We start from the raw sequence: 24271 nt of genomic DNA, 5'->3' as shown, positions 1-24271 counted from the left end.
AGCTCTTGTGATGCCAGTTCCTCGGGGGGCCAAGGTGGAAAGGTCTCAAGTTTGAGAGCAGCCTACGTTACATATATGTGTATGTATGTATATATACACACATGTACACACATATATGTACACATGTGTGTATGTATACATATATGTATACACATATGTATATATAATCAAAGTAGCCCTGGCTACCTTGAATGTTCACAAGATGGCTATCTGAATTGGACATAGAAGGAGAATCTTAGGAAGGCGCTGAGCGAGAGGTATACAGGAACTTGATTCTGTTTTGGCAAGCCTAAACTAAAAGATTCTTCCAATCATCTCCTAGGGCTTGGTGGGTTTGGTTTCAGCTCTGACTGGTCTGATGTGTGTGGCCGGGTCTGCCGACACTCGTTGGTGAGCTCCCCAGCTCTGCGGGCCTGCTCTCTCCTACTTCAGAGACTGGCTTGATAAAGGCAGAGACGTGGTGGGGAGCGCGGGGGGATCAGTTCAAAACAGCATTGGCTCACTGAAACCACTGGATGTGGCTTTGGAGAGGTTCTGCAGGCTGCTTAGGGGGTATGTCTGGAAAGCTCTGTGGTGCTGCAAGGGTGTGTGTGGAGGGTTGGAGGTATTCAGGCCACACACACACACACACACAGGGCTACCATATCCATTAGGGGAAGAAGGACACAGGAAGAGGGAGGCCAGCCCACACAGGGGTTCAGCATGATCCCCTGGACAGCGGTGGTGGTGATGGGGACAGCTCACACCTCCCTGGTGTCACCACAGGAGAGTCCCAGGTGGGGTCCCTGGATAGCCACCACTCCCTGAGGATAGGAAGGCAGTGTCCCTAGCCTAGCAGAATGTCAGGTACCTTTTAGGGGCCTATGGTGAAGCAGGCACGGGGGAGGTAGACCTGTGAGACTGGCAGGGCGGAGGCATTCGTGGGGGTGCAGGGCCACATGGCCTGGCTTCCTGTGTGTCCATGCATCCGTCTGGACAGTGATAATCCTCAGATGATTTACAGTCTAGAAGGATGGCCTGGCTGGCTGGGCCTGATGGGTGTTTATTACCTACTTAGCTATTCAAGTAGAAGGAAGAGGGAAGGTGATGAATGGGTTCTGACACCCCATTACGATGGTTCATTAGCATGACAAAGGGCAGCTCTCTAGTCACAAAATAATCCCGAGGCCAGAAGACTAGGCAGGACCCAACCTGGGGGGGGGGGGGCGCTGTAGAGGGAGTAGGGGACACATCTTTGCAGATTGCAGGATTCAAGGTCAAGGTCCTAGACCAGGGTGGCCTGGCACTGTTTCTGCCTTTGGGATGCAGGCCACTGTCCTGTCCCCTCCAGCAACGAAGGCATCAGAGAACCAGCGCTGAACATTGCTGCACATATACGGAAAGGCCATGCAGCCAGAGGAAGGCCTGAACGAAAAGTAGGAGCTCAACTCCAGACTGGCCTCAGTCACAGCCCCAGTGCTGAAGAAGTGACTTCCCCCTGAGCCTCAGTTTCCCTGTCAGGCCTCAGTTCCTAGGTTGATGCAGGGTTGGAGGAAAAGAGGAAGGTTCCCCTATGACTAAGCTCCATGTCAGCTCTGAGGAAGGTGGTTCTGGAACTCTCCAGGCTGTGCCAAAGTTCCTGCTTCAGCAGAGATGTCATCTGGTCTTCTGCTGTCTCTACCATCCTCTCTACTTCCAGAGCTCCTCATCTATGCAAGCCCTTCCTTCCATGTTTTCCTTCCTTCCTTCCTTCCTTCCTTCCTTCCTTCCTTCCTTCCTTCCTTCCTTCCTTTTCCTTCTGCCTCTCCTTTCCTTCCTCTTTTGTACCTGCCATCCTCCTCTTCTTCTTCCTCCTCTTTCTCCTTCAATGTTGGCCATCAAACCTAGGCCCTTAACAAGTCAGGCCATCACTCTACTATTGAATTATGCCCCTGGACAAAGAAGTAATTGTTCCCTCCAGCCTGCCTTGAACCCCTGAACTCTGGAAGTGTTGCCTCAGCTCAGAGGAGCCCAGGCTGCAGGTGGCACTGCCATGCCTGCTTGCTGGTTGTTTTATTATTCATAGAGCACCTACATCGAGTGCTCCCTACTCTGACTCCCTTAATTCTCACTGCAGTCCCTGAATTTGCCCGGCCATCAGCTTAGACTCCTGGATAGATAGGAAGACAGAGAGTCAGGAAGGATTAAGTGATTTACCGGAGGCCACATGGCCCACCAGTGGTAAAGTCCAGCTTGAAGCCTCATCTGTCTCAGCCTGCCCTCACTATTTACAAATGGGCCTGCTGGTTATTTGGACAGGTGGGAAATGGTCAATTCAGGGCCCTTCATCTCTTCACACCACTATGCAGTATCTCCAAGGTGAGCTTTTATTTGTCCTAAGTTATGGCTGCTGGCTCCTTTAGAGCGAGAAATAGACTTGGGAGAGGCAGGCAGGCTTCAGAGGCAAATTGTATTTGGGTTTTACATCTTGAACCTGCTGTGTGGCCCAGGACAAGCTGCTTGCCTTCTCTGTGCCTCAGCCCCTCCATTGGTGGTTGTGGCCCATGCCTCCTGGGCAAGGCTCAGAGGATGCCTGCCTTTATGACAGGCTCCCCCGGTGCCCCTCTCAGGTGAGTCCTGTTCCCCAGTGTAAGTTGGTGGGTCACAATGACCTGTGCGTGCCACCAGGGGACACTGGTCCCCCATCTGGTCCCCCTGGTTACCACGCCTGGTTACCTCTCATGGCAACGTTTCTCTTTATTTGACAATGAGATTCCTATTCCTTCCATCTACAGTGGAAAAGAGAGAGAGAGAGAGAGAGAGAGAGAGAGAGAGAGAGAGAGAGAGAGAGAGAGAGAGAGAGAGAGAGAGAGAGAGAATGTGAGTGTGAGAGCTTGAAGCCTGGAATGCAGCCCTCAAACCTTTAAAGGTCAATGCCAAACAAACGTCCTGCCCAGGGAGAGAAAGGGTGAGGAGCATGTGAGTTCACTCACTCTGCACGCTCTCATTCCCTCCGCTCCCTCCAGTCTACCCAGATCTACGTGGAGTGAACCAGCCTGTCCCACTCCCCTCTGTTGCCCCTCTACGCCCCCCCACCCCGCTCCCCTCTGCTCTCCGCGGGAAGTTATTGAGTGGATATGGTCCAGGTTGCTAAGTGATTTCACTGCATGTAGTCTAGAAAGGAATCCTGATATTTAATTAAAAATGAAGGAAAGGAAAAAGAAGGAATGCAAAGTCAAAGGAACAAAAGAGAGGAATGGAGAGTAGGAGAACTAAAGGAAGGAGGAAAGGGAGGAGGGTTAGAAGAAAGGAAGGGGGGAGGGAGGAGGTATCCTGGGTCCATGCTGCCCTGAGGTGAGGTAGCCATGTATGTGCTCTTCACAGTATAAACTCTGCAGCCTGCGCAGATGGGCCATAGTCTCTGCTCTCCCCCCGCCCCTCGTGGCCCCAGAACCACTGCTCCTGCTGGCCTTTGTCCCCTGCCTCCCTCCAGGACAAAGCCTGAGGAGCCTGAACTTCCTCTGGCCTCACAGCTGACTTCTAAAGTCTCAGGGGCTCTGTCCCATGGCTCAGAGCTGGAACCCCAGCTGGGAAGGCACTGTGGCCATTCTTTGTGTGGTTGTGAAATCCTAAGGGTTGGAAAGGGGAGAGGGTGCGGAAGCCACCATGTCACTCACAGTGCTGGACCCTACCCTGGGCCTTCTCTCTGCCATCCACCTTCCTTTTACTTCCCAGGGGAAAGGAGAGGCAGTTAGACTTGATGATGAGATGATCCAGACAGTCCACGGGCGCTCCAAGCAGGTGGGTTTGGGAGGGAAGTCTGGAGCTTCTCTCAAAGACTGCGCCCTCTGCTCGTTGTGGATGGAAGGCGACACCCTCCACATGACCTATGCCTCTCAAACCTGACCACTAGCAGGACTTGAATTGTGCTGTTTTTCTGGGCACTTCAACTGGACTTGGCACGCGATGCAGAAGGACCCCCAAAGCCTTGATCTTGGAGCCTGGGGCTCCTGGCATGTCTCCACACTTTGAGGGGTGGAGATAACTCCCCCACACTCCTCTCCACCAGCCAGGTCATCGTCTGCCTTCCTTAGCCTCAGACTTCAGGACCCAGAAGTCTCGGTTGTGGGGTAGGCATTGCTGGGGTCTCTGGCTTCACCTAGGATTCCACAGCACCGACACAGCAGGCTCCCCACTGCTGGGCTGCCCCACCCCCTGCAGGTGGTGGCCTCATGCCCCAGAGTAGTCACACTCCCTCCAGTTAGGATACCCCCAAAATGTCCCCCGAGATTGCTGCCCACATGATGGGGCAAGAGGCTCCCTGCAGACAGCTTCCAAGTGCGGCTCGCGCAGCCCCTCACTGAGCTGTGAGATAAAAAGAGAAAGGTCCCTGGGCCAGAGCAGCTCTGGATCCTTGTTGCCAGCGGCCTCCAGCTGCTGCTGGGTGACCCTCTGGGACTGGTTTCTGCAGGCAGGTGGAATGTGTGCAGGCACATGCCTGCACTGAGCTGCTACAAAGGACACTGGTTGCATAGGATCCCAGCCCGCTGCAGCCTCCAGATGCAAGGCAGGAGTCCGTGTGTGGCCCCCAGCATGCATTTGGGGCGAATGTGTAGTGTCACAGCATGTGTGTGTGCAAATGTGGGTGCACTTGTGTGCATGCCTTTGTTGATGTGCACAGCGTGTGTGTCTGTGTGCCTGTGTGCACACGCCTATGTCCGTGCGTGTGTCTTCTCTGTGTGTATGGGTGAATCCATAGCACTTAGCAGGCACTCATTATGGAAATTGTGGGTCAGCTCCGTCTCCTGCACCCTCCCCTTTTTCCATCCTAGACAACAAATAAGAGCCAGGCCCCTCTGCGGTGGGACCACCAAGGCTGAGCAAGGCCAGGGCCTGGCGGGGGTGCTGCCCTGCCCCACTCGGCTTTCGGGGTGCCCCGTGATCCCCCTGAGTCGCCTTCACGGGCCCCCCTGCAGTGAGGCCGCCTGGCTGGGACCCCTGCGGCCTCCCCAGACAAAAGCTCCTCTGTTCTTACCATCCTGTTCCTGCCTCCTTTTGGATGTGGCCCCGGCCCCGAAACTGATCTGGATCCAGAGCTGATCTGGATCCACTGGCTGAGGTTCCGGCCCTGGCTGGCTGGCATGTCTGGCCGGATCACACGGCGATAATTTACGGCTGAAACCCAGCACAGGAGAGTCTTTTTTATTTGGGGCAAATGTTTTCTATTAAAAGCCACGACGGAAGCCTCTGGAAACCGGAGCCCTCCTCTCCCACACTGGCTCCAGGGTCCCTGTGGGGCCTGGAGGCCTGGCAGCTCCCGTAGCTGTGGGAAGGAACAGGGTGGAGGGCTTTGTGCCCACCTGAGGCGCTGCCTGGGAAGCTTTGTGGTCTGTGGTCTCGCCCTCCTCTAGAACCTCCAGAAGGCAGAAGGAGTGACCCAAGGCTTGGACTCTGGGCCGGAGGACAGGACCTTTGGGTCACCTAAGGAGGTCAGTTCTATGCCATGTCTGCCACAGACTCCTTGAAAGATGTTTATTTGTCTGTATTCATGACAAATTTAGGGGACACATGGGTGGCCCCCCGGAGTCCTTGGCCCCCTTCCCAGAAAGGCTGATCTCGACTGCTGCAGAGTCTCACATGGTGCATGAGGGCCTGAGGGTTCACCGAGACATGGGGATCAAAGGCACTGGGAAAGAGCACCCGAGAAGATGTTTGTCACAGGGCCCCAGGGCTGGAGAGCGGGAGGGGAGAGCAATGTAGAAACAATGCAGAGTGACAGAGGTCAGTGAGACCTCCCATGTCAGGGGCCACAGAGCCTGCATTCCTTCCCCTGGGGAAATGTGGCCCGAGAGCCCCCACAGTCCCCGAATTAACATTTCCCATGCTGTCTGCATCACCCCAAGTCTCCCTGAGTGAGCTGATGAGAGGGAGATAAGGGGGTGCAGGTGGGAACTTGAAGGTGTGTCCCTAGCCCCCCCCCCCAATAGCCAGGTCTTGGATCTAAGATAAACGCCTCTGTGAGCATCAAACTGTAAGTGTTCTGTGGCTCTGCCACATCTCAGATGCTGCTGGAGAATAAAAAGCAGCTAGAGATACTGTGTGGCCAAGTGGTCATGTTGTGTTCTGATCAAAGTTCTGAAACTAAGGGAGGCAGCTGCACATGGTTTTAGCCCCAGTGTGGTGGTCTCGGATTTAGTGATATACTCCAACTCTACCTCCAAGGTGGGTTAGACCTGGGATGTGTGCAGGCTGCTGCTGGTGGTTGTCTCCCCCACCCCCTCCCCAGTCCCACCCTCACCCCAGCATCCCTTCTTTTCTTTCCTTCCTACCGGAACTGGCATTGTGCCAGGTAAAAGGGCTCGCCAGTTAACTGTTTCTCCCACAATCCTGTGCGGGCCGAGATGGGTTGATATCAAGAAAGCCTGTTATTGTCCTAAAAAAAGAGAAAGAAAGAAAGAGAGAAAGAAAGAAAGAAAGAAAGAAAGAAAGAAAGAAAGAAAGAAAGAAAGAAAGAAAGTGTACCTTGCCTTTCCTCCTCCTCCCATTCGTTTGGCCTGGAAGGGTGGTGTGGTGCCTGGAAGCAGAGCAGCCTCAGCACTGCAAACCCCAGGCTACAGGTAGCCGAGCCATCTTTCTGAGAAGAAAGTCATGCGCTTTGCTCCTGATAGAAAACCCCAAACCAAGCCAGCCATTCTCTCCTTTGGTGAACGCAGTCAAAATAGGTTGTAATGGAGCAAAGCGGAACCCGAGCCCAGTGCTGGACCACGTCTAGACAAGTGACCGTTCAGGGTTCTTAACTCAGCAGGGGGAGTGACAGGGGACAGGGGGTGCGTTTTGGCCTGGGAGGCTAGCGGCAGGGGACAGGTCGTGCTCTGCACAGGTTTTCACAATGTCGCCATAAGCTTCTGTCCTTCTAGACACAGGCCTGAGGTTTGTGGGAGCAGAGCTGTCTGGCTAGTGGGGTCACCTCAACTTTGTGCCTAGGAGCTGCTTTCCAGCTGCTCCGAGCCTCCCCATACCTCCCTCGCCCTCTCTCACCCCCACCCCCCCCACCCCTACCCCCAGCTAAGCTAAACATTAGTTCCTGTCCCAGCTTCCCTGTGAGCAGGGGGGTCATGGGACCTGCTCTGACCAGTGGGGTCCAGGATAGGTTGTCAGGGTCTCTGGGAAAATTTCTTCCCCTGCCCTCCCGTGCACAGGGAGATGCAGGGAATCACTTTGCTCCCACTCCCTTCCCTCTCAGTCCTTGGCCACTTGTGACCTTAAGGTGACAGGTCAGAGGAAGAAAAGGCAGCCCTTGATGGCTGCGGCTGTGGAGATGGGAGATGAGAGAGAGGGAGGCTGGCCTGAAATCTGTTGATTGTGACCATGGAGATGCCCCTACTTCCAGCCTCCCTTCCTCCCATCCATGCCCGCTTCAGTAACTGCCATCACCCTTCACCCAGTCGCTTAGGTCTCAGCCTTCTGAGACCCTGTCTGCCACAGCTGCAGCCAGCCAAGCCACCTCAGACTTCCACCATCTGCCATCATTACTGGACCCTGCTGCTGAGCCCCTCCCCCCGCCCCGAGGTCCCCTGAGGCCTCCCACTGGTTCCTGCTGCCCCTTTGGCTCTCTGGAACCTTGTATGCTTTGGGCGTCAGGGATGAGCCCTTGAGTTTCCATTCCCCCCCCCCCAGTCCCTAAGCTTCCAGACCCGAGTTCACAGTCCACTGCTGCCTCTCAGCATCACACGCTGGTGGCTGTATGCCACCTCCTCCCAGCGCCCTGGCCAGGCACCTACTGTGGCTTCCTGGTCCTGTGGCTGTGGTCAGGCACGGCCGGTTCTTATATGAAGGCTCATCCCAGGAGGGCTGTCATCCAAGCTCACGGAGTTCCTTCCTGATGGGGTTGCCAGAAGCTGCCCTGGGCAGTTGACAGCCGGGACTTGCTGACTCCAGGTTGGGACAGGGTACTATCACCGTGAGCATGGACATGAGTTGCCGCTGAGTGCTTACTGAACGCGGACTGTGTGCAGATCCTGTGTCACACACAGACAGACCCGAACGGCCATCCCCAGCATGTCCCGGGGGCTCCTGGGACTGGGGTGTCTGTGCTGACGATTTGTGGGCAGGATTTTAAGGATCATCAGGCTGGCAGTGTCCTGCGTACCCCAGGAATCCCATGTGAGCCCCAGCCCAGTGGGACAGTGTTCAGAGGGATTCCTTGATCAAACTCGATTTCATTTTCACTTGTCTTATGTGCCTTTCTGCCATTCCTGGTGACAGCTTTCCCACTCCAGGGAATTGTCTTTTCATGGGTGCCTGGTGGGGCCCTAACTCCAGATATTTGGTACCCTGAGGTGGGACCTGTCAGTCCCTGGTGACTCTTTTCCCATCACCAGCTGGCCCCACACAGCTGCAGCCCTCAGGGGCAGAAACCTGGCACGCAGAGGAAGGTGTAAGGAAGTCAAGGCTGGGATTGAAACTGAGTTGAAAGATAAAGAAGAACAGGGCCAGGGAGATGGGACCTCAGCGCCCTTGTCAGACTTCCTGAGCCCATGGATGACTATGGGGCTGGCTCGGTGGACCAGAGCTCACCCAGCAAGTTCAAGGCCGTGGGTCAGCAATCAGACATGCAAAGAAACCCCTCAACCAGCTCAGAAACACTGCTCCGCCTTCCCAGGAATCAAGCTCCAAGGCCTCCCTTCCTCTTCTCCAGTGAAGAAATTAGGTTACCTGAGAACATCTTCCAACACATGGACATACTTTTTGACAGGGACATCCCAGCCATGGTGCTCCCGGTGGCTTTAGGTAGCCCCAAGTGGCCGGTGAAATTAACAGCACAGCCTTGATCAGAGTGCAATGGCTCACGGCAGTCCTCCAATCTTCCTGGTTTGCCGGGGACTGGGCCAGCCACACAGGGACACTTGTGCTGCACAGCTGAGTCAGGCTCGGTTGTTCCCTCTAGGACATGGCTGCAGGGGAGCCAGGCTTGATTTCTGAATGCAGTGAGGTGGTATCCACTCAGCCTGTCTGCTGCCTGGTTTGAGGTGCGTTCAGATGTCTTGAACAGACCTCGGGAGAGCCAGGGTGGACACCCTGACTTGTGATCCTTCCAGAGAAGGAGAAATGAAAGAACCAAATGTGTGCAAATTAAACCTTCTGCTCATAACAAGGCTTTGGAAGCCCAGTAAATCACTCTTTTGTTCTTCGGCTTCCTACTCCACCCCCAGCAAATTCTCACATGGCATTTGGGAATCAAAGGATTTTGCCTCATAAAAACAAAACCCGGGCAGTGGTACGAGCTATGTCCCAGTCACACAGGGAGGCAGGGACATGTAGAGTCACTGATCTGGTGGTGGTAGCTGGAAGCCTCAAAGCTTCTGCCTTCCTGGGGGCCCTGAAGAGAAACCTCTGGGCTTGAGATCAGAGCAGCAGCCACAAAAACAGGTCTGGTTCAAGGCTCTGACACTCTTCTGTTCCCTCTTTGATGTCAGGCAACCTCAGGGCTCCTGGCTCAGAAGCAGACTCTCCCTGAGAGCCCGTGGGGGCTGAGTGGGCTGAAGAGGGGTCTGGCTGATGAGGATGAGGCGCTTTGACTAGGTGCCACAATGTGTGTGCCCAGCCATGCCTGGTCTGGAGGCTCAGCCAGGAGTGCTGTCTTCCTCTTTGCAGAGGACCATTGTGTTACACCTGCAGAGATGTGGGGTGGGTGGTTTGCGTCTACCTGCTAGGACACAGGACAGGAATGAGGCAGGCGGAAGCTCTGTTCAGCCAGAAATGCTCTTTTTTGTTGTCTGTTCTGGATATCTTTGTGAAGGTTCTTGAACAAGAGCTGGAGCTACTGACAAAGGATGAGCGAGCCTTTTTTTTTTTTTGTGGGTCATGGCCTCGGTGCTGTCCCTGAGATCTTCAGTTCAAGGTTGGCACCCTATCCCTGGGCCTGGGCATTGTCCCTGAACTCTTCAGCTCAAGGCTTCCACCCTACCCTTGAGCCAAGCCTCACTTCCCATTTTCTAGGGGTTAAATGGAGATAAGAGTCTCAGGTCCTTTTGTGCCCGGGGTGAACCTTGATCCTCAGATCTCAGCCTCCCGAGTAGCTAGGATGACAGGCGTGAGCCACCCCGCCTGGCAAGCTTTTAGCTTTGGCATGATTACCACAAGTCACGGGATCCCAGCTTCTCATACCCACCCTGTGGGCACCACACCTGGCTACAGGCAGTAGGAGGCATCTAGGGTTGACTGGCTCATAGAAGGAGCTCAGCAGAGGATTGTGGGATGCCCAGGTCACTCAGGAAGGCCGAGAACCATGTGTTCCCAGACTACTGTGTGCAGTAGTGTCATGTGGGTAGCTTTGGGTGACATCTCTGATTGGCTGGGTCTTGGTCGTGTGCCAGCATCTGACTGTAGAGTGGGCTGGGACACTGCCTCTCCCAATTGCTCAGCTCTCCTTTTCAGAGGCCAATTGGGGATTCCATCTTTGCGGTCAGATGTGGCTTGGAGGAGGGAGGCACCAGAGCAAGAAATGTCCAGGATCCTAAACCAAGAATTCTGCTTTTTTGCTGCTTCTGTGAGAAGGGGAGTTGATGAGGACACCAGTCCCCAGGTGGGTGGGCAGCCCAGGACTGTTCTGTGACTCACTTGATGGCCCTCAAGTGATGAATTAATTGGAACTGCCATGAATTATTCCAACCTTGGTGGTCCACTGTTCTGGCGGGTGTGTGGTCGAGGCTGACGCCATCCAAATCTGACAGAGCTCTCCACAAGGCCAGGGGCAAAGAGGTATCTTCTTTGGTTTAACAGGCAATGCCCAAATTGAATTAGTAAGAGACAAGCACTGAGAGTTGTCTGGTGCAAACTCAGCTCTTGGGCTCCTTGAGATCTGGTGTTCTGGCTTCATTGGACTGACTCAAAGCCTGGATGGCTTCAGCTGGGGGCCTGTGGTATGCCACTCACCCTGGTCCACTGTCCCCTTTATTGAATCTAGACTGCATCCCTTGTCATCTGACATCCCATTAGTGCTCAGCCCTCAGTGGCCTCAGGAGGAGTAGTCTTTGGGTCACACAACTTGGGTGTCTGTGCTGCTTGCCTGGTCCCTGCCTTTGGGCACTGGAGTCAGGAGTCTGGCTTATGAGAGGAATGGGAGAGGGACTCAAGAAGGCTCTGGGTATTCACCCAACATGATAGGGTACCTCCTGTTCAGGTAAGATGCTTCTCTACATGGGCATGCCCCAGTGTTTAAGGATGGAGGTCCTGGAATCAGACAGCCTGCAGTAGTAGGTGGCTGTGCCATCCATTCTCCATCCGTGTAGCTCCTGACAGGTTCCCTGAGTGTTAGAGCTATGACTTCCTCATCTTTAAAATGAGATAACTAGAATAGCACCAGAGAGAGAGAGAGAGACAGAGAGAGAGAGAGAGAGAGAGAGAGAGAGAGAGAGAGAGAGAGGTGTGAATGTGTGTGAGGGAGAGTCAAATCAGTTTATTGAAGAAACTTCAGGGTCAGGAGTTCAGTCTAGTGGTAGAGTGCTTGCCTAGCATGCACAAAGACCCGGGTTACCACATACATAGAAAAAAGCCAGAAAGGGTGCTCTGGCTCAAGTGGTAGAGCTCTAGCTTTGAGAAAGTCCAAGGACAGTGCTCAGGCCCTGAGCTTAAGCCTAGGACTGGCAAAAAAGAAAAAAGAAAAACAGGAAAAAAACTTCAGACTGTAGCTGGAAGAGACTCAGTTTCCAGCTTGAAGCTAGGTGAGGATGCTGCTTCTAATGAAATTCAAAGGCATATGCACCTCACACTAGCCACCGTGCATTCTCGCCTCCTGGGGTGTCTGCTTTGTACTAGGTCCTGGAGGGTCCTGTGCACAGCTGAAGAAGAGGGGTGCTCCCTCACAAACCTGGGGGTGCTGGGAAGAGGCATATGCCACCCACGAGGGCACACACTCCCTGCAGGCCAGAGCAAGGGAGAGGAAAGCAGCCTGGAGAGGAGTCAGAGAGAGCCTGGCCCACACCTCAGCCAGGTTTCTCCACAGAGGAAAGGGGTCGCCATGGCGATGGTGTACAAAACCATCCCATCCCATGATGCCATCACTTTTCTCTGACTCTGTGTGTGTGTCAGTTCATCTGTCTGTCTGTTTTCCATTTGGAACTATACTTCAGGCTGATGGAAGATTTATTTGTTTGCTTTTAAAGACAAGTTTTCTCATGATGGTACCTAGGTCAGCCCTAAACTCACGATTCTGCCTCAGCCTCTGGAGTGGGGGGCAACGAGTGTGGGCCACAATGCCGGGCTGATGGAACTGTGAACTCACTGGGTCTCTTATTCCATTGTTTAAAACAATGTGCAAAGGATCGCCAGGAGGAGCAAGTATGGGGAGCCAACCTGTGCCTGGAGCCCTGAAAACCATGCGGGGGGGCAGGGGGGGGGACAGAATTTCACCACAGGTGTGTGAGGATAATTGCCTCCTGTGGCTCTCACAGAATGCCGGCATTTCCAGCCACGTGCAGGGCAGGCTCTTGACCCTGTTCCCTGCCATGGACTGAGACTCAGACCATCTGGACTTGGCCAGGTGGGGTGGAAGAGGCCGCAGCCCCAGTTTTTATTTTGGGAGGGGGGGGACGCTGGGAGGGGGCTGGGACCAGCTGGGCTTCCTGCAGGGCAGATGGAATAAAGTTCTAGAGAAGCAGAGGAGGCCCTCCCTCACCTCTGCCAGCAATGTGTGTGTCAGCAGAATCCATTTCTTCTTTTTATTGCCTTGGAGACATATGCTGACTTGGTCAAAACCGCTTCTGCAAGATGTGACTGATGATGTGTGAGATGAACAGTCCTTGCTCGGTGCTGAGAGAGCAGCCAGCTGGGGTGGGATGTGGGGCTGGGCCTGCGGGGACGCGGGCCGGGCCTGGGATCAGAACACAGTTCACAATTCCAGGCCTCCTTTCAGCAAAGTCGGCCCAGGTGTGCGGCAGCCCCAGGAGGATCAGGTTACAGAGCTGGAGCCCCAGGCTGGGTGCCCTGGCTCTGAGAACTGGGGGCGGGGGGACTGGCTATTGAAGAAAATGGGGGCTGGGGACCGGGGCAGATGGAATGCAGGGCTACCTTTCATCTCTCAGCCCTGAGCTGGGCTCCCCTCTACCCACCACCCTCTGCTCACCAGGCCAGGGTTGCCTGGTCTCTGCTGGGCCCCAAATCACACCATCAGGAAAGGCTCTGTCCCTTGTTATTTTCAAATTCCAAGACTTATCTAGATGGCACTGCTCTGATTGGGGGCGTGGCTCAAGTGCTTTACCACTGGCCCAGCAAGCAGGAGCAGCCCTGAGTTTAAAAAAAAAATGTGGCACCAGTGGCTCAGGCCTGTAGCTATATACATGAAGAGATTGGTACTTTTTTTTTCTTTTCCCTCCCATGCACATGGTGCTTCCTGACTTGTCCATTTTACAGATGGGGAAATGGAGGCATGCAGAGGTTCAGTCTCTTACCCAGCACTCAGCTGGTGATGACAAATGCAGGAGACAGGCACACTGCCCCCTCCACCATCAATCCCAGGCCTTTCTTGGTGGTGCCCCTCCCTCCACTCCACATCTGGGTTCTCTCAGGAGGCTTCAGAGCCTCTAGCTTCCTGTTTCTGAGTGCCTGGAGCAGTATTCGGGGCTTCTACTGGGCAGGAAGCAAGGGAGAGGGACAGCCCCTCCTCCCTCAGAGCCGATCACACATCACAGGGAGATAAGCTGAAAGGGGGAAGGGGAGCCCCGAGGGAGCCTTATCTCTTCAGTCTCCTCCTAGCGGATGGAGCCCCTGGGGTGAGGGGCCTCGGAAACACCCGGCTCTTCAGGTTTGGCAATGATTCATCCAACTGGTTCTTACTGAGCACCTGTTGTGTGGGAGACCCAGGTGAGAGGCAGGGATGGAGAGCTGGTGCCTGGGGGTGGCAGGTGCCACAGAACTATGTTCCCCGAGTCTCCTTTTCATAGCAGACGTTGGAAAGAAGCCACCCCTTCACAGCAATGGTGTCCGGGCAGCTGCTATGACTTCGCCCTGGGCACCATGCCCTGGTATCCTGGGTAGGGCTGGAGGACAAGCCTGATTTCTGTCCTCAACTCTGTAGGCGCTGGTTCCACTGCTGGCTGCCTCCCTTGGGGAAGCCTGCATCTGGTCCCACCATTCCTCAAAATACAGGGTGGTGGCTACTCCCCCCCCAGCAGTCCCCACAGCCCACCTCCCCTCATCCTGCCTGTCCCCCTACCCTCTGGCTGCAGTGACCTGGGGTCTTGAACAGTCACGGATGGGTGGTGGAGGAGGTGGCAGCCAGCTGGCCCATCATCAGATAGCCTCACAATTTAGATGAGGGGCCATCTCCCTCCCGGGTACTGTCTCAGAGAGAAGCAGAGAACAAAATCTGCTTTCCCCCATTCCCTGCCCCAGTCTAATGGCGTTGTTTGGCCCTCGATTATTAAGAACTGCAGTGTGCTAACCACAGGGCCCAACCCCAAGGGCTGCTACACAGGCTGTAGGCCATGGCAGCCAGTTGCCCACATCCTGTGTGGAAGGGCAGGGTGGGTGGAGGGTGGGGTCCTGGGGATCTTGACCAGCCAAGGAGCTCACATCTGCCACACTCTGCAGCCTGTGCCCAAGGAGGAGCAGCTGGGACAGGTCAGTCCTTGCTTGGCTAACGGAGGTTTCTCCTTTCTCCGTGTGGCCTCATATTGTCCAAAAGTGCTCAAACGGAGACATGGAGAATCTTATGGCTGATCAGAAATTTGGGAGACCAGGATGGTATAACTAGCCCTCAAGAGAGGCTCAGTTGAAGTCCCTTCCATAAACTCAGACTTCAATGTTCACTACAACTCTTGAATCACCCACAAAGCCCCGCCACAGGAGAGCAGGAGAGGGCTGAACTATAACCCCTCACACCCTGGCTGCCAGGCTAGGTCCCATTCTTACAACCAAGGAAAGAGGCTCCCTGGAGCTGTACCTCATCTCAAGTCCTACCCCGTCCAAGGTGCTGGCAGTTCTGAGTCACCTGGGACCCTCTTTGGGATGAGTGGGTGGTTTATTCTTTGTGAGGTGGGGAAGAGGAAAAAAAGAAGGCGTGGTGTGTGTGTGTGTGTGTGTGTGTGTGTGTGTGTGTGTGAGAGAGAGAGAGAGAGAGAGAGAGAGAGAGAGAGAGAGAGAGAGAGAGAGAGAGAGGAGAAAGATATAGAGAGAAACCTAGGCCCCTGGGCTGTGAACCTGATCTCCACTGCTAGGGACTTGGGGAAAAGCCAGAGGGGAGACTGGGTTGTCGTCTCAGGCAGACTGGTGGGTGGAGATGTGCTCTACTGCATATGCATTCACTTATACACTCAGTAAATATCGCTTGGATTCTGCAGGCCCAGTGGTTTTCCCCCAGGGAGCTAAGGAGCTCCCTCCCCAGGGCCTTGGACCCCAGTGGAGACATAAGACAATCCTGGACAGTGAGGGAATCACAGAAAATGAAACAAGTGTACCTGGTGTGAAGGAGGGAGTGGCTTCATAGCAGGGGCCGTGGAAGGTCTGGGGGGGGGGTGGAGAAAGTGTGTGTGTGTGAGTGGACTCAGGCACAGAGTGAGGCCGGTGCGGTCAAGCCTGCAGTCTGTGGGGAGGCCGGAGGGGGCCGCGTGGCTGCAGAGAAAGGCGTGTTCGGGTACAGAAGGACGGGACAGGCAGGCTCAAGGGCCACCGTCTCCGGGAAGCCCTCTCGATGTCGGTGCCTCCTCGGTGCTACCCTGGCTTCTCACCGCCGCCACAGACCCCCCCGCATCAGTTGGCTCAGGTTTCTTTCTGGTCCCAGGGAAGGGCACCGGGTGCCCATTCGGGGTGCTGTGGACCCGGTGGGCACGGCTAGGAATTTGTGGAGCGCGCCGGCGGGGACGAACGAAGCGATTGGGCGCAGCTGGGAGAGGGCGTGGCCGGGCGCAGGTGGGAGGCCGGGCGCGCGAGGGGCGGCGCGAAGCCCGTCCTCCTCCTCCACCTCCTCCTCCGCCTCTTCCCCGGCCCCAGCAGGCTGTACTCCCGGGCTCCCGGAGCGGCTCTCGTGAGGTCGCGGCGCTCGGGGAGCATCTTGGGGTCCCCGCTCCCTGGCCAGACGTTCCCAGAGCGTGGGTCACCGGCGATCCAGGGCGAGGGCGCGGGGGCCGCCAGGGGAAGGAGCGCGCCCGCTGCCTCTCGGGCCTCGGCTCCGGCTCTTCGGACTCTTAGGTTCCTGGCTGCTCCTCCCACACCCGCGCCCGCCTCCCGATCCTTCGCTCGCTCGCTCGCTCGCTCGTTCCAGCTGGTTTCCCAGCCCTGCGGTGCGCTCAAGTGCGGGGCGAGGGGCCCCGGGCTAGCGCCGAGCCAGGGGCGGGGGGGGGGGTCCGGGCTGAGCGCAGCGCGCCGGAGAGTGGCCATGTGTGCAGCGGGCGCAGCGGGGCCCGTCTGCAGCGAGTGACCGCGCGGCGCGGACGGCGGCCGGCCCCCCACGTCCGCCACCGGGGGCGGCGCGGCCCGGGTGCCCCGAGCCCGGCTGGCACGTAGAGCCGGAGCCATGCACGTGCGCTCGCTGCGCGCTGCGGCGCCGCGTAGCTTCGTGGCGCTCTGGGCGCCCCTGTTCCTGCTGCGCTCCGCCCTGGGCGACTTCAGCCTGGACAACGAGGTACACTCGAGCTTCATCCACCGGCGCCTCCGCAGCCAGGAGCGGCGCGAGATGCAGCGGGAGATCCTCTCCATCTTGGGCTTGCCGCACCGCCCGCGCCCCCACCTCCAGGGCAAGTACAACTCCGCGCCCATGTTCATGCTGGACCTGTACAACGCCATGGCGGTGGAGGAGGGCGCGGGGCCCGACGGCCAGGGCTTCTCCTACCCCTACAAGGCGGTCTTCAGTACCCAGGGCCCCCCCCTGGCCAGCCTGCAGGACAGCCACTTCCTCACCGACGCCGACATGGTCATGAGCTTCGTCAACCTCGGTGAGTGTGAGCGGGCGAGGGGCGGCCGTGCGCCCCTCTTCGGGGCCCATTGGGACGAGGTTTTGTGCGTCCTTGTTGGAGGCGGTTTGGGACGGGGGAGGGGGACTTTGCGTCCCTGGTGGGGGCGCTTTGGGACCGGGAGGGGGCCGGTGCTGCATCCAATCCATTCATCTCGCCATCCAGCGCCCTCTGCAACACCGCGGGTGCCCTTGCCTGGTTCTTTCCCGCCCCGTCCCCAAGGGCTGTGCGCCCCCCAGGTGGGGCTCAGCTGGCCCGCGGTGGTTGCTGATCGCAAAGCCGGGGCTCGTTCGAGGCTGCTTCTGTGTTTGGCGCCCGCCCGGCCGCGCGGCTCCGTTCAAAGCTCTGGGCTGGGTCCCGTGAGCCATCCTGGCCGCGTGGCCTCCGCGACCTGGACTTCAGGGGCCCTGCTGGGCCAAGACTGCCTTTCCGTCCTTCCTCGGCCCTTCTCAGCCCGCGTGGCCCTGGCACCGCGGGCGTCGCCCTCCTTCCCGCCTTGGCAAGCCCTACCTGACCCCTCGCGGCGCGCCGGCTCCTGCGCGCTGCGCGCCCGGGGCGCCCCGGGTCCCCTTCCAGCCCCGCGCCCACCTCACGGCTGAGGCTGGGGGTAGCAGCGTCGCCCTGGCCAGCTTTCTATTTTAAATACTTAATGATAGGTCCTGAGCCGGCAGGATCCATTTCCAGCGTTTATCACGTGTGGCGCGCCAACCACGGCTTTTGGCGATTGGGTGGCGAGAGATCCCGGAGCAGAAGCCGCGGCTGGGTCGGCGGGGTCACCCCCTCACTTCCCAGCTGAATCCGTAGGACCGCAGGGCTGGTGGCCCCGTGTACACCCCCACCCTCCATCTTTAAACTGACCCGAGGCAGGCAGCGCCCTGGAGGGATTGGCGATCCAATATTTGGTTTTGGAGATAACAGGACAGGAGAACTGCTGTTTTCCTGAGCCCCTTGCATTCCACTTGTGTGACTTGCGAAGAAATCCCCAACCCAGAGAAGTTAGCAAACAGGCCCACAGGGCGCTGGGTCAACTTGGGAAGCCCCAGGCTGGGCACCTGGGGTGAGAGGGGAGGGGCGCCCTCCAGATCTGGTCTCCAGTTTGCCCCGGGGCCACTGTCTAGAACGAGGCTCAGAAGCCTGGAGGTGGGAGACTGAGGCTCCAAAATAACTTGAAGCAAGTGGAAGTCACATTAAGCCTTTGGCTGCTTGTCCTTTATGAGGTGGCTACCTGCAAAGTGTCTGGAGCAAAACACCAGAAACTGGAGTCAGATTTTTTAAAAAAATTGTGTGTGTGTGTGTGTGTGTGTGTGTGTGTGTGTGGTGTTTTCAAATGTGTTTATTGCCAATATCAAGAACTGAAGAAAAATTCCAACTACATGCATGTGTGTGCCAGGAGTTCTGTAACCCTCTTGAAACCCTGCTCACCAGGCCTTCCTTGAGGATTCAGGGTGGCACTTCTTGATGTGTGCTCTCTTTTGGGTCCCGTACAGCGTGGGTAGGTCTCAGAACTACAGTCAGTCTGGCTGGAGTTACTTAAAAAAAAAAAAGTACTTGTAATCACTGACTTGAGTAGCAGGCTCTGCCAACCATGTGCCAATTCTGCCCTGCTGCTTCTCCTGGAAGGGCTCTGTGGCATCCTGGAGGAGAGCTCCCGCGCTTGGGTGCTGCTGGGAACTCCAGGGCAGGGCTGGCGCTCCCCCCTCAGCCTTGGGAGCAAGCTCAGGCTCGCCTGGGAAGGCCACAGCTGGGTGGTTTTCCTTCTCTGGCTGCACGCATACCTTTCAGTCCAGTTCTTTCATCTTGAAAGGACAAAGACTGGCTTGTCTGAGCCTCTTAATCAGCCGGCTGGCTGGCTTTGGGCTTTGTGGGACTGGCCTGACTTTCTCAGGTCTAGCTTTCTGGAGCATCACTGCAAATTAGATGGCAGAGTGGCTTTCAAGAGGGCACACTGTGACCTTGTTTTCCTTCTCTTTCTCTCTGTCCCCAAACTCGAGGTAATTAGTTAAGGGAAGAACAGTCTGTAGTCTGGTGAACAGCTTTCTGTTAAATGCCCCAAGGGTCTGTGTGCATTTCTGCTCAGCCACAGCCCAGGAATTAACCCTCTGTCCTTTCTGTCACTAGAGGCTCCATGAGAGAGACTCAGGGTGGAAGCTGGTGTGGGGAGGTGTGTGTGTATGTGTGTGGTGTGTGTGTGTGCGTGTGTGTGCGTGTGTGTGTGTGTGTGTGTGTGTGTGTGTGTGTGTGTGTGTGTGTGTGTGTGAGAGAGAGAGAGAGAGAGAGAGAGAGAGAGAGAGAGAGAGACTCGCCCTGATCTGAGTTGGCCAGGAAAGCAGTTTTCCTTGGGGCTGCAAATCAAGTTGATCTGTAATATACAAAGCTGTTTAAAGCCAAGTTTGTTCTCACACTTCACCTAAGAGTGAGAAAATATCACTTGTTCATGTCAAACCATTGCATGTCTCCTTGACTTTGGGGACCCCTGGTGAGATTCTTACGTGGGGGTGTGGGGGGTGAGGGGGCCTTTCCCTGCCACCCCTCCCCCTCCGGCATACATCTGCTGGCCGGCCTGCCTGCCTGCCTGCCTGCCTGTCTGCCTGCCAGCCAGGAGACCCTGCCTGCATTCTGAAGGGTTTTGCAGACCTGTGGCCTTTATTCCTCCCTCTGTCCACAGCCACACTGGTTTCTGTTCCTATAGATTCTTCTTGGAATTTGAGCTTTTTGCCAGGCTGAGCATGATCTAGTCTAGAGGGGGATTTACGACAAAACCATGTGATCCAGCTAGGACTTCAGATGGTACCTGTGCCCCTCAGAGCATGCAGTCAGAGCAGCTGGCTACTTGAGCTGGCCTCATGTCTCCTCAGCCCAGGCCCCTTAAGTTCAATGTGAAGACCAGTAAACTGGTTTGGATTAAAAAGTCTCCAACTCCTCCATGTAGATTTAATTTGGGAATTTGAAACAGGCTCCTCTCTCCTAAATAGTCCCCAGGCGACAGCAATTCCAAGATGTCTCCCTCCTTAGCCATGACTGCTCATTCTTTCTTTGGAAAACCTAGCAGCTCTGCTTAGAATCTTGTAGACAAGCCGGCTGGCATGGGGTATGTGACCCGTGTTTATCTGTGGGGCCAGGTTATGAAGGAATGAAATTTGTTTAATCTTTGAAGCTCAATTGGAAAAAAAAAAAAGAGGCAAAGCTGGAAGCCTGTCATTATGGGAGCCAACAGCAGAAAAGTGGCTTTTGTGACTGCAAGCGAGGAAGAGGCTGTGCTTAGAGGCTGGCTTGTTGCTCTGACCATCTGGCTGTCCTTTTTGTTGACAAGTGTTTGGCATTAAGAGCTCTCCTTTTACCCCTTCAGAACAGGCCCTACCACTGTAGAGCATTAGGAAAAGATTCTGTTACAGTTTAAAAATGTCCACAGGACAGCAGGCGTTGCAGCTGCAGCCTGGCTTGTGTTAGAATTTGGAAGGGGTCTGCTCCGCATTCCAGCGCAGCGCGGCCCTCCTTGGGCCTCGGCCAGGGGTTAATATAGATGTCACACAGGCTTCCCCTTCTTTCTCCCTCGCCTTCTTTCTCTCCCTGCAGCCGCCGGCCTTTTCGCCAGGAGTGGACCAACAGCTGTGTTTTTAGTAAACCTTTCAAAATCACTTCTTTTAAAGCTCATTTTCCTGCTTATATAAATCAAAGGTTCCTCCCCCTCCCCCCAGCCCCCCATCTCTGTAGGTGACCCACATTTGAACTTTGGGGATCTTTCTGTGGCTTTCCCTTCTGGAATCAAAGCAGGGTGAGGTGGAGTCCTGGATGCCAGCTTGGGTGACTCCTTTTTTGGGGGAGGGGGGTGGGGAGAGGGGGTAGGATTCCAGGGCTGTTGTTTAGTGACAAGGTCCCCACGGAGGGGGTGGGGGAGGTGACCCAGATAAGAGGGGTTGGGGGCAGCAAGGAGAGGGGGTGGTTGTTTGTAGGCAGCCATCACACCTCTGTCCAGATAAACACAGCTGGTGGACCCTCCCCTGGCCCCCCCGGCATGCCTGCAATGTGAACTATCCCATGTCGTCCCCCCAACTCGGACACCAATGCTGACTGCCTTCCAGGGAGAGCCCATCTGGGCTGACCAATGACCTGCACCATCCCACCCAGCCCCCTTAGCTAAGGTCATATTTGGCCCACTGTGGGGCTGTGTGTGTGTCCTCAGGCTCCCCTCTTCGGTCCGCCCTTCCTGGCCCGCTGAGCTCAGAGGACCTGCTGTGCCCAGCTGCTGCGCCCAGCTGCAGCCACAGTGGGCTGTGGGCCCACTGGGTTTTGGCACTCAGGGCCCGGTATCCCCAGTGCAGTCCAGCAGGAAGGGGTGGGGGGTGGTTTTGGGGTCAGGCTCAGGCACGGATGTGGACCTGTCATGTCAGCCTCTGAAGGAATTTGAGGGAGAGCTTAGAGCCTGGCGCCAAGAGCGGTACGGTGCAGCTGTGGCACTTACTATAAAAGACTTAACTTCCACTGGTAAAAATCAGTGCATTGAATTTCACAACCCTCTGCTTTTAATTAGTTTAAATCAAATGAACCCGTGCCATTTTTTTTTAACCTCCTCTCGCCTTCATGGCGTGAGGAAATACCAATATTTACATAGAAACTGTTAATTTGTGGTGCAAATGATAACACATTTAGCTTTGCACAGTACGATGGCTCCAGCTTCAGTATCCCCAGAGCAGCATGGAGAAGGGCAGATGACCTCAACCTGATGAGGGAGCGGGGAGGGGAGGTGAGCAGTGTCTGAGGCTGGGAGCCAGGATGCCAGAGCACAGGTGCGTGTGCCCAAAGGGGCACAGCCAAGGCTGGCCTCGCAAAAATAAAATTCGAGCAACTCTTTCTTTGCAGGGCAAAAGAGCTGAGTCCTACCACAGGTCTAAAATCCTTCCCTTGCTGGGTGCTGGTGGCTCACATCTGTAATCCTAGTTACTCAGGAGGCTGAGATTTGAGGATCACAGTTCAAAGTTAGTTTGGGTAGGAAAGTCTGGGAGACTCTTATCTCTAGTTAACCAGCAAAAAGGCCAGAAGAGGCTGAAGTGGCAGAGTGCCATCCTTGAGTGAAACAGCTAAGGACAGCATCCAGGTCCTGAGTTCAGGTCCCAATACCAACACACACACACACACACACACACACACACAAACAATTCTTGCACAACAGAACAGTGGACACTTGACTTTGGGTTGGCTGAGAACCTGTGAGTGTGTAATCTCCTTTGTGCTGGAAAGCCTGGAAAGGTCCAGGCTTTATTTATTCCAGAACTTTCTTTCCCAACTTCTCTGCAACCGTTCGTAGAATCAAGAGAGCTGGCGCATGACAAGTGATCCTGTACACACATCACCATGATTATGATGTGAGCTGGTCGGTATTAGCTGTGTGTTCAGCTGGGATTGAATTCTGGGTTTTGTAGCAAATGGCATTTGACAAATACTATTTGACAAAACATGTGACTTAGTATTTCTTAATGTGTACCAGATATTTCATAGTTAACCTTCCCTGGTGAGAAATTGCTCCAACCCAAGTAAAATGCCATGACTACCAGGGCTGGGTTGGGGCCTTTTTTTTTCCCCTCCTCCTTCTCCCCTTCCTCTCTCCTTGCCCCTTCCCCCCCTCCCCTCCTCCTCAGTGCATGGGGAAGACGGACACTTCCCCCAAAGCGAAGCTCAGGCCCGCATGTGTGGTGCTGGCCTTTGAGCATGTGTTTGGGAATGCATTGTGGGAGCCGTGCAAAGCCTTCCTGATCCACGTGGAGTGTATTGAATTAATGATGACTCTGAGGGCCCCAGGTTGAGGGTAATGGCTTTATTGTCTTGGAGTCCGGGTGCTTATAATCCAGTTCCTGTACAAACATGTTTAACGTGTGTTAATGCATTTCCAAACCAGAGCCTCTCAGCACAGCACTGCTTTTCATTAATTGATGTCGGTAGCCTGGTACAGTATTTCAAAGGGCTGGCCAAGTATAAGCTGTGTTTCTAATTTCCTTCCTTTCCTGTGCTCCAAATGCCAATGTTAATTTGTTCCCATGCAGCAGCACCCCCCCCCCCCGCCCGGTCTGCCAACCACAGCTTTCCATAAAGGACTTCCAGCTCTCAGGCTTGGGGCTGGCTGCCTGGCCAAGTTTCCTGACACTTTACAACTAATTCTGGGTGATATATGGAGGGGGGGCTGTGTGTGCGTGGGGGGTGTTCCCTGCCGTGTGTAACGGAAGTTCTTGGTGACAGCAGTGGGTGTGGCTTGGCAGAATGGGCTGGAGACAGGCGATTGTAGATTCGGCATAAACCCGTGGGTCTGCTCTCACTGTGGTTGCATATTAGCTGTGTAACCTTGCATGAGTTACTTAACATCTCTGAGTTTCTCACTCCATTTTATAAAGGTGGATAATATCTCAGGAAGACAACATTACATTGCCTATGTGCAGTCTGGCACACTGTGGGTGCACAATACATGGTAGCTGCTGTTTTTATTGGGATGGCCAGATAAATACTAACTTTCCTATGTTAATCTGAATGTCAGTGGTGTGTGTGTGTGTGCGTGCTGGTATTGGGGTTTGAACTCAGAGTCTTGAACTCTTGCTTGGCTTTTTCATTCAAGGCTCGTGCTGTGCTCCTTGAGTCACAGTTCCACTTCTGGAGATATGTGATGGTTAACTGAAGATAGAGTCTCATGGACCTTCTTGCCTGGGCTGACTTTGAACTACAGTCCTCAGATCTCAGCCTCCCAAATAGGATTATAGGCAGGAACACAGGTACTTGGAGTTTTAGTGTTTACTTATACCTGTTTTTTTTTTTGTTGTTGTTGTTGTTCCAGTACTGGGGCTTTGAACTCTGGGCCTGGATGATTTCTCAGAACTATTTTGCCCAAACCTGGTGCTGTACCACTTGGGCTACAGCTCTATTTCTGGCTTTTTGTGGTTAATTTATGAGATTACAGGTATGAGCTCCCAGAACCCTGCTCATGTAATCTTTTAAAAAGACATCAAAGAGTTGCCCTGTACCTGGGCTTGGGCGTCCCTTCTCTTTAGAAATCTGTGAAATGGGATTGAACAAACCCGATGTCCTGGATGAATTGTATGCAGCTGTGGGTCTTTGCAGTTTGGCATCTGTGGTGACTTAAAAAAAATAACTTGGACCGGGAGTTTGGCCTAGTGGTGGAGTGCTCGCCTACCATGCACGAAGACCTGGGTTTGAGTCTTCGGTACCACATACAGAGAAAAAAGCTGAAAATGGTGCTGAGGCTCAAGTGGTAGAGCTCTAGCCTTGAGAAAGTCCAAGGACAGTGCTCAGGCCCTGAGCTCAAGCCCAGGACTGGCCAAAAAAACAAAGCAAAACAAAAAACAAAAACAAAAACAAACTACTTGGGA

The 24271-nt window shown here is 54.9% G+C and overlaps 1 protein-coding gene across 1 annotated transcript in view; it reads left to right on the top strand.

The window, feature by feature from the left end:
- The first annotated feature begins 16468 nt into the window (after positions 1-16468).
- The window catches only part of Bmp7 (bone morphogenetic protein 7), a 51688-nt gene continuing 43885 nt past the window's right edge, over positions 16469-24271 (top strand). Inside the window, exon 1 of the mRNA XM_090352557.1 lies at positions 16469-16886. Coding sequence (XP_090208683.1) covers positions 16469-16886 — 418 coding nt within the window. The remainder of the gene's footprint in view (positions 16887-24271) is intronic.

Source organism: Megascapheus bottae, chromosome 18, assembly GCF_031878675.1.
Source record: "Megascapheus bottae isolate mThoBot1 chromosome 18, mThoBot2.hap1, whole genome shotgun sequence".
NCBI lineage: Eukaryota > Metazoa > Chordata > Mammalia > Rodentia > Geomyidae > Megascapheus > Megascapheus bottae.
The sequence above is the reverse complement of the archived record's forward strand: the minus strand, read 5'-3'. Positions and strand labels throughout refer to the sequence as shown.